The sequence below is a fragment of the Brienomyrus brachyistius genome, chromosome 12 (assembly GCF_023856365.1).
Source record: "Brienomyrus brachyistius isolate T26 chromosome 12, BBRACH_0.4, whole genome shotgun sequence".
Classification (NCBI taxonomy): Eukaryota; Metazoa; Chordata; class Actinopteri; order Osteoglossiformes; family Mormyridae; genus Brienomyrus; species Brienomyrus brachyistius.
In genome coordinates this window covers 17,186,894-17,196,685 of record NC_064544.1, presented here as the reverse complement: position 1 = coordinate 17,196,685, position 9,792 = coordinate 17,186,894, and the positions used below count along the sequence as shown (strand labels likewise).

The following is a 9,792-nucleotide window of genomic DNA, read 5'->3' as shown; positions in this document are numbered from 1 at the left end:
AAATGAAAATCATAAAAATCCCCAGTAGGCAAATGGCAGTTTAAAAACGGGGTTTTTTCACCCAAGCAAAAACAAGCAGGTAGAGACAATATGCCCACATGGAAACATCTGCTCATTCTCTTCAGACAGCTAATTACGCCCCACAAAAAAAAAAAAAAAAAATTCAACAGCATTGGTCGATTCTTAGCAATGTGTCAATCTGTGGTTACTAACTGGTTGTCTATGAAGCACAGCCCCTACCCCTTCGCGTAAACCCTGGTAGTACTGCATGCCATCATCCGTAGCAATGACACTGTCTTAGAATGTCTGGACAGGTTCAAACCCCTTCATGGAACGTTAAACAGAGACTCCCACTCACCATTATGCAGATGACCATAAACTTTTTGTAAAATAAATTTATTTTGTAGCTTTAATACACTACAGCATCCACTTTAGTAATTTATTTAACAGTATGCAGGTTAATTTCAGGGCTGCAATCAAATTCCATTATTGCTATTTTCCTCTGTCCATACGTCACAGAGTAGCAAGTGTGGAACTCGCCAAAGATACTTTTCCTTTGGATCCTGTTCCACTGAGCTGGTCAACTGTGTGAAGAGCTTCGCTAAGATATCCTGCTACAAAAATGCAAGTGCAAAACAGTAAAATAAGCAAAGCTACCAAAAAGGAAAAGGACCTGCTGCCAGGCTGCTAAAACAACAGCATGATGTAATAGTAACTGGAAGCAGAAAGGTGACGTCACCACATCTCCCTTCTCTGTTCTTTAATTAGAGTTTATTCACTGCTGTTACATGTTTGTAGGAAGTAGTAAAATTGGTCCAGCTCTACAAGCTTCCATCACAGCCTTCCTCAACACCGCCGTCTCGGCTCCTACTTCTCGCTGCCTAAAGTGCCGATCGCTGTCCGAAGGATGGCGGCCACGGCAACAGCACCGGGATCAGGAAGGGTCACCCGCTCGGCAGCGATGTAACTGGCTCGACCCGCCCTTGCCGTAAGGTTACGTGTGGACTCCGCCCCTGTCTCTGCTTTCTGTAGGGGTGGGGGGAAGGGAGCAAACAGGGAATATTAAAGCATGAAAAAATAACCAGTCACACTCAGCTGCATTATATTTAGATTAAACATTAAGGTTCATTTTAATATTAATATTTCAATCAATTAGACTGCTGGTCTGGATTCCTGCCCTATTCCCTGAGATGGCAGGTCTACTGCTTGGGACTCTGTGGGCCTTATCAACAATAGAAGGTTGTTGGAACAGTGAGGCAAGTACCGTTCTCCTGGCAACTGCCAAGTCCAGCCTCTTCCATTGGATATCCAGGCAGAGAAGCGTGATACATCACTCCAGAGAACACATCTCCACTGCTCTAGAATCCAGTGACGGCGTGCTTTACACCACTACATCCGACGCTTTGCATTGCACTTGGTGATGTAAGGCTTGGATACAGCTGCTTGGCCACAGAGACCTATTCCATGAAGTTCTCTATGCACTGTTCTTGAGCTAATCTGAAGGCCACATGAAGTTTGGAGGTCTGTAGCTATTGACTCTGCGGACAGTTGGCGACTTCTGCACACTGTGCACCTCAGCATGCGTTGTCCCCACTCTGTGATTTTACATGGCCTAAACCTTCATGGCTGAGATGCTGTTGTTCCCAATTGCTTCCCCTTTGTTATATTACCACTAATAACTGATCATGGAATATATACTGTAGTAGTGAGGAAATTTCACGAATGGAATTGCACAGGTGGCATCCTATCATGGTACCATACTTGAATTCACTGAGCTCCTGAGAGTGACCCATTCTTTCGCAAATGTCTGTAGAAGCAGTCTGCATGCTGAGGAGCTAGGTACATTGTAATCGGCAGGGTAGTCTATATCAATATTTCTTGCTGGAGATATATCAGGCATGCACCCCACAAAATCCCCCCAGTCATTCGTTCGGGTCATTACTCTTCAATGTGGACCCTATGTGCATTCTGGTGCTGACAACCAGCTCCCAATGATAATTTCATCAAAAACATTAATAAGAAAATTTCGATGTATTGTTTCAAATACATAGCAGGCCAATTTGTTGTAAGAGTCTGAAAATATTAAAATATTTCCACTTTTTTTTTTAAATGTATCCAGACTTGGAAATTCCACACTTTTCCATACTGCGGATAAACCTTGCAAGTGCAGCACTGTTAATTTTATTAATATTTTCTGAAAACATCACACATTTAAACACAAGGCTTCCTCTTCACATCGGAGTACATAAAATTCCTACATTTCAGAAGCTATTATCTGCATTGACGGCACAGCACAGTAATGTTTTACAGATAGCATTTACTTATAACTGTCAATCTAAGGTTATAAATGATGAAGTTTTGCAGGTACATTTTCCCTTCTTATCCCTAGTGACAAAACATTAACAAGAGGTGCATTTTCTTACCTGCACGGCAGCCTGCCAAACAGCCATCTCACCACCAGGGGGCACCTCTGGAAGTTTCCTCAGTTCATCAAGTGCTGGGCAAAGGGCATCAAGCTGTGGAAAGCGAGTCATGTCAGACCTGGGTATACGAGAGCCACGCTCAGAGACGCATGCAGACTTACCATGGTTCGGTCACCAGGATCTGCTCCTCCATACCTGCAAGAAAGAGACGATGCAGTTTAAAATACAGCCAAACACTTAGAGTAACTTTAGGTCACCTCACAGCAGCATGTTTTAAAAAATATTAAAGTAAAACATAAGTAACGGATTTTTATCCAGGAAAGCAAAGAATCCCATTACACATACATTCCATTCCTGGAAAAAAACAAGACATAAATTACCGTCCCAATAACAGAGCAGACCCTCACCTCCTCATAGCCTCTGTCCCAGCATGCAATGCATCAGCCCAGGCTGCAGAGTCACTACATCCACTCAGAGGGGTTGCAGCGGCTGTTAAAAACAGGCTGTACAGCTGGTGGGATTAAATGGTAAAATGTCATGCTAATGGTGCTAAAAGCTAATAATGCACAACATATATTGTAAGAGATTAACTATTATCATTTGGGTAATTCAGGTCCAGAGAGTAAAAGTCCAGACCAAGATTTTGTTTCAACCAACCAGTTGCGCACAAAGAGTCACATTCACAGAGTACTCAACTGGTTGGTTGAAACAAAATCCCGGTTTGGACTTTTATTCTCTGGACCTGAATTACCCAACTCTGACTATTATTTATTGTTAGAAAGTAATAGTTCCTTTCCATTTATAAACTGGATAGGCTGTTGAACACCAGGGATGAGATTGCATAGCTCTTCTCATGTAAAATAAAATGCATTAATCAGTCAGACACGTAGTGACTAAAAATCTATCACTTGAAATTACGGACCGCCCCAGAAGACCCGCCCATGTGCTCCTGCACCAATCCAGCGAGGGCAGACAACACCTTCCCTGGGCAACCCGGGATCACATGACTATGGATCCACTCTTGGACGGCTGTGGAAAAATTAGTCAACCACTCATTTAGAGACCAGTGGACACTTTGCTGAAGCAAGTTCATCTACAGAGGGGCCTTCACATGTGTGTGTTTGTCCATGACGCACCACGTGCAGCACGTGCATGCGTGTTCCCGCAGTCCCCGTCCCCTGATGCACGATCCAAGGTGTTCAGCTCCTCCTGCTGATTCAGCAGAGTCGTACAAACTGCTTCCAGGACTCTTCGTGTCACAGCACTGAGGGGACCTGCGGAGAGAAGCTATTCATGGCTGACAGACCTCTGGGTGGCTTTCGTCACAAGCTTTCTCTAAAATCTGGCCAGCTCACAACAAACAACCTTCCACCGGTTCCTGGACAAGTGGTTTTGAATGTAGTTATGTCAAATTACGGGGTGTATTCCATAAGACTGCATACAGCATGACCATAGAACTACTGTAACCAGGACAGGAAGTGGCATGGAGTGACACAGAATCATCCTAGTTCTCTGTGGTTGTCCACAAAGATCTGTCCCAGCAGAACATACCATCTGCAGTTCAGACAAGGTAATCTAACTGAAACTATGTGCCGTCGCATCACCCAGGTGGGGGCTACACAGGGGTTGCAGTTGAAGTGGCTCCCCATTGGTTCTGTAAATCGCTTTGGCTGTCTGGAAAAGTGCTATATAAATATAACATTCATTCACATTCATTCAGCAGAAGGAACAGGCAACAACTCATGCTATGTTCCCACATGACACCCAATAAAAGCCCATTTTGATACTCCTTCACTCCACTGACTGAACCCTGAAGTCTGTTCTAGTCAGTAACACTACTCACTTTACCACACACCTTCTTTTTCAGCTGACACATCTGTAGCTAAAACACTCTTTGGCAGCTCCACAATGCAGTTTCGTCCGCTCACCGCATCAGGGCTGAGGTTGGGCCAGTTGGGGGCTGTGGTTTTCGCATCTAGAGTGCAAAACATATAGTTTACATGCATTTATAACTACTGACCCTACAGAAAATGGCAGACGATACACATGAACACCACCAGTGGTTGAAAAAAGGCAAAAGGAGCTGAATATAAAGTTAATGGCTATTATGGGATATGCTGCTGCAGATCTGCAATGTATTTGTATTTATGTGCATGTGTTTGTACTTCTTATCTCGCAATTTTTTATTTCTAACTGCGAGCTAGATTTCCTGTGGTGCTGCAGCAGGCCTGTGATACAGCTCACCAAAAAGCCGCAGTCTGTCCACGTCAGTCCGCATGAGCGTGAGAGACACTCCGGTCATCTCCAACGATGTCATGAATGTCCCAGACATGACCCGGGCGACGTGAATCCCACGGCCCTCTGAAAGTTGGGCAAATCCCACCAAAAATTAAAAGACAACAAATGGTGACACGCTGCTTACATTAAGTCTGCAAATTTGAACATTAAGTCCAATTCATACTTCAATTGTTTGCATTACCGTCTGAGCACAGCGTGCAATAAGTAAACTGCATCATCTGCTTGGACTGTGCGTGTGCAGCCCAGGGGCTAGCAGACATTTTGCTTGTCAGCTGTGCATGTTCACCATATTCCATCAATTTCATTCATATAACTTTACAAGCAAGATTATTGCTGCTTGTGGAATAAAGTACAGCATGAAACAAAATATAAGGTGCATTCCACAGTTCATTAGAACTTTCTCAGGCTTCACAACCAAGGTGTGGGTCTTGTATATGTCTGTAAAATAATATCTTAAGATATGTCTTCATGCTTGGTAGTTATGATTTAGGTAAACAGTAAAACACATCATTTCAAGATTTTTTCCACAAAATATTTATTGAATTTTTTCTCCTGCCCATATATTCATGCAAATATGGTAGTTCTGACCAGCTACTGTACACTTGCTACCAAAAGTGGGATTCAGGTTTGGCATTAGCCTACTGAAAAACATATACAGTGATCAACTTTTATAAAACTCTACAACTTCAAAATATGAGTAGTTTATAATGTCCATGTCCATGTAATCCAAGGACATCCCATTTATTTTCCAGGGGATGTGGACATTTCATTTTCCATGACTTTCTATGACTGGAAAATGTACTTAAAAAACAAATTCCAGGACACATGGAGACCCTGCACTGCCACCACCAAACACTGCCCAGCAGGGAGACCACTCACTGCAGAAGAGTAAAGCTCAATAGCATATTGTCAGTGGAAGAGATCAGTCTTACCCAGGCAGGTTAGGGCTGCTCTGGTCACCACGGCCATCTCCAGACAGGACAAGGCTCCCAGGTTATTCACACAGAGCACCACAGTGTCCCCTGCCGCAGTGCACCATAAACAATTATTAGAAAATGTTCATTCTCGATTATATGGCAATATGGCGGAAGGGAGATGGCGCATAGTGGAAGGTGAAAATAAACAAAAACCATCTGTTGTGTGGAAGCACTTAACATTATAAATGAAAGTGTAGCCGTCCGTCAGTATTGCAGAGCCCACAAATCACCGCAGCTGGACTTCAATACAAATACATAGTAAATAAGATTTCTGAATTTGACGTACTCACCCAATAATGCGCGGCTAGCCATAGATATGTGCTTTTTAGCCTCTCGGATTAGCCTAGCCTGTTTTTTTTTCATATTTTGAATCAGTTTGCTTCATTTACCTTCTACGATTCCTCTATGTCAGAATAATCTCTGCTAAAGCAAAAGTTAGCCCTGTCGCGTAGCCGCGTCATCTTACCTAATATGAATCATATAAACTATACGACGTTATTCTTTGCTGAATACATGGTGCTTTGAGCAGGGATAAATGATATTTTAAGTTTTTGCTAAATTTAAGAGTTGAAAGTTAACTACATACCCAAAGAGAACTTATCTACAACAGTCTAACAAGGCTGGTGATATCGCCGTTAGTTGTGTCAAAAGACGAAAAGCAGTGTCTGCAAATCGCCTGCCTTTGCTCTCTATTAAGACATTTCTACACGGCGGAATGTCTTTTCATCATCAGTTCTAGTTTACTTTTCTCTGCTTGTTTTCGCTTGTTTTGTTTAATTCCTCACGAATTGCACCGCATGGCCTCTGAATCAAACAGCAAGGACGAGAATGATTATGACCGTCTCAGGGACTGCATGCAGAGCTCAGGCAAGAGAGGGAAACTGAAGAGTGATTTATTTCTCTAACATATACTACATAATATTGAAAAAGAAGAAAAAGCTTGTAAATTTTGTTATCTATCAGAATGACTATCAAAAATGTTTTAGTGCAACTTATTGATGGGTTGAACCCAGCAGACAACTGCAGTCCTTGCGATGCGATGGCTGCATGCACGTAATATATACGCACATAATATATGTGATATTATTCCATGTCGATATTAACATTACACATTGTGCAAGTCTAATATTAAAGATGACCCCATGACGCGGCAGGTAGCAATGTCACTGCACATCGCGTGTAGAGTGAGTTTTCAGCCCCTGTGGGTGTGGCTTTTTGGCTCCTGCTCCACGGCAAATGCAATGTAAACGATTACCGATTATTATAATCAAAAGTGACAGCCATAGAGAGGAAAAAGTACCCTAAAATTACCTCAAAAATCAAACCACAGCAAGTTATTTGGTGCCATCTGCTTAAGCAAACACCGAAAACATTGTAACATAAGTTGTATTTTTTAAGAATAGTGCTTTTTCTGCAGTGATGAGAGAGTTGGAAGTGAAGTTCTTGCTTTGCACCTACCTGTATTAAGTGGCAGGTGTGACTGGCTGGCGGGGTTAGTCATGTGATCCATCATAATCTTCACTACCTCATCTGCTGAGCCAATCTAGAAGGCAAGAAACCAATCAAATGAAGCATTAAATTAGCCAAGCACCATTGTCGATCACTCATATGAAGTGCTAGCATGCTACACGCGACTCCGGCACACTGACCTTTAACCTTTGTATGCCTGCTTCCCCATGTATTCCTGGGTTGGCCAGGGAGACATACAGACAGAGAACGCAGCAGGTGGAGACTGTTAGAATCTAACAATCTACACGGGGTCATCAGAAACAATTAAATCCTTAATTTCTAAACATCAGCTTCAATTAAGATGGACATTTAAGAACGTTCCTTGCAGATGTTTGAGTATAACTACACGTGCAAGCTGACAGCATGATTAAACACAAATGTACACACCCAAGCCCAGCTCCATCTCCCCTGGGGGCAGTTCAAAGGAGGGCACACAGCCAGGGACACTGCACGGGGACATGCTGACCCCCAGGGTGCCTGGAAACAAGAATAACACCCATGTCAAACAGAGTCGCAGACTCACCAGGACTCCCATGAAGCCATGGGACTAGCAGGCATGACTCTCACCGATGTCCTTCACTGCTTTTATCACTATGGTGACGATCTCGTCCAATGAACGGCCCTCTTCAGCCAGAGCCCCAGCCATCTGCAAAATAATTAAGTATAATAATCTATTGGTCAATTTTCATAAACACAAAATTCAGCGCTGGTGTGGTGAGATCTAGCAGCAGACACTATGTTCCCAAAAATAATAAAAAATAAAGCAAGTGGTTCAAAGAAATAGGAATAACCATCCTGTGTAACCACGGTGTGCTGGATTACCTTGTGAACAAGCACAGTGCCGCAAAGGCCCCTCCGCCCCGCCTTGCTGGGCTGGACAAAGGCGCAGTCATCAGCAACAATCACCATGGCGACTGGCACACCCCGGGCCCGGGCCTGCTCCAGCGCCAGGCCAAAGTTGAGCCGGTCACCAGTGTAATTCTTCACGATGAGCAGCACCCCGCTGGCCCCGGCCTGCCAGAGGGTGAGGATGGCGGCCAGCACGCTGCTGGGTGGGGGAGAAGCAAACACGGAGCCGGCCACTGCCGCCGACAGCATCCCCGCTCCCACGTACCCTGCAGGATACAGGCAAAGATAAATCAGAATCCTCTTTCCTTTACACTCACTTGTTTGTGTGTTTTTTTCCTGGCCTAATGATTATGGAAGCGTGCTTGTGATCAAATCCCAGACCAGCAAGGTACCACTGAGGTGCACCGAGAAAGGTGCTGCTCCCCATGAAGCGTTACCTTAAAAACAAAATAACAGGTAACACCAACTCGCAGTTTCAACTGGCCTGAAAATCATTAGCATGCATCCCTCTCTCTTCTCACTTTATCCAACACATTGCAGCAGTGAACCTGGAGCACAGAGCACTGGCGGACACACATACAACCAGACACTACAAGCAATTTAGAGTCACATGATTTGAGGAGACAACCTGCATGAACAATGGGAGAAGACATTAATTAAAAACAGAGAACTTGGAGCAAGGGAACTTTGAGTTGCAGCCAGCTGCGCTTCATGCACCCGTTAATTACCTGCGTGCGCTGGTTCATGTCCAGAGCCGCCTCCTGATACCAATGCCACTCGGTTCCTCAGAGTCTCAAGGTCAGAACGCACCACCACCCTGTGGCCCCTAAGCAGGGACAGCCCACTGCTGCTGCTTACGATCCCAGACAGCGCCTCATCCACACAGCTGTCCACTGAATTCAGAAGCTTTTTTGGAACCTGCAAGACAAATTACCACCGTGCTACACAGCTGTGATATATAATAATTCCTTACTCGACAAACTATATGCTTTGCACTTTCATTTCGTCTTTCATGGAATACTTCTCTGCTCTCGGTGTTACCAGAGCGCCAACGGCAGTGCCAAATGATGTTCCAGTTCAGATAATTTCTCATAATACAAACCTACGCATCCAAAAGGGACGACATGCCAGAAATATATTTGAGGAAGTATTCATTGCACAATAATGTATTTTTTTTAAAAAAACACAACTGATCGTACACGTTCAGCTACAGAAATAATCGACAAAGAAACGTAACAATGCAAGTTTTCTTATTAACAGACAAGTAATCATTAGCGATAATGCGCAATAAAAATACGCAGAACTTAAACATCGTAGGGGCCAGAATAAGCACCCTGACACCAACCTCCATGGTTGTATTCCGATCTCCGTCTAACGTCACGCTGACCGTGGGTGCTCCGCTAAGCGCGACTCTCGCGAGACTGCGCGAAAGCCTGGGACTTCATAGAGACATCAACAAACTGTGATTTTCACGTACCTGTACAGTAATACAGCTACTTGTCCGTTCATTTAGATAATATAATAAGAAAACATAATGTTAACATTCATTCCTACGCCAGTTACGCCTAATAAAAATTCGTATATTGCGACATTACCGAACTGCTTTAAGAACTGCTTTAATGAGATGGAGACTCTCAGAAAACTGAGGTTTTATTGTATAGAGGCTGTAATTTAAGCATTCATGTCTGAAAATGCATTTTAATGGTATACACGTCAATAATAATAATAATAATAAT

General features: G+C 43.6%; 1 protein-coding gene across 2 annotated transcripts; it reads right to left on the bottom strand.

Annotated features, from left to right (window-relative positions):
* Positions 1 to 380: 380 nt before the first annotated feature.
* On the bottom strand, positions 381 to 9,443 carry tkfc (triokinase/FMN cyclase). Of its 2 annotated transcripts, none has more exons than XM_048971032.1 (16): positions 9,402 to 9,443; positions 8,785 to 8,974; positions 8,030 to 8,322; positions 7,775 to 7,853; positions 7,595 to 7,684; positions 7,348 to 7,382; positions 7,157 to 7,241; positions 5,654 to 5,743; positions 4,668 to 4,784; positions 4,279 to 4,398; positions 3,560 to 3,697; positions 3,346 to 3,452; positions 2,831 to 2,934; positions 2,585 to 2,618; positions 2,424 to 2,516; positions 381 to 1,026 (listed from the first exon to the last, which is right to left on the bottom strand). In XM_048971032.1, the coding sequence occupies exons 1-16, from the start codon at positions 9,405 to 9,407 to the stop codon at positions 868 to 870; spliced, it is 1,740 nt and encodes a 579-aa protein (XP_048826989.1). In that variant the 5' UTR covers positions 9,408 to 9,443; the 3' UTR covers positions 381 to 867. The 2 variants fall into 2 exon arrangements, 1 of the variants encoding a protein (XP_048826989.1); XR_007381275.1 differs by having other exon boundaries at positions 1,008 to 1,026; positions 2,581 to 2,618.
* Between the last annotated feature and the right edge of the window lie 349 nt (positions 9,444 to 9,792).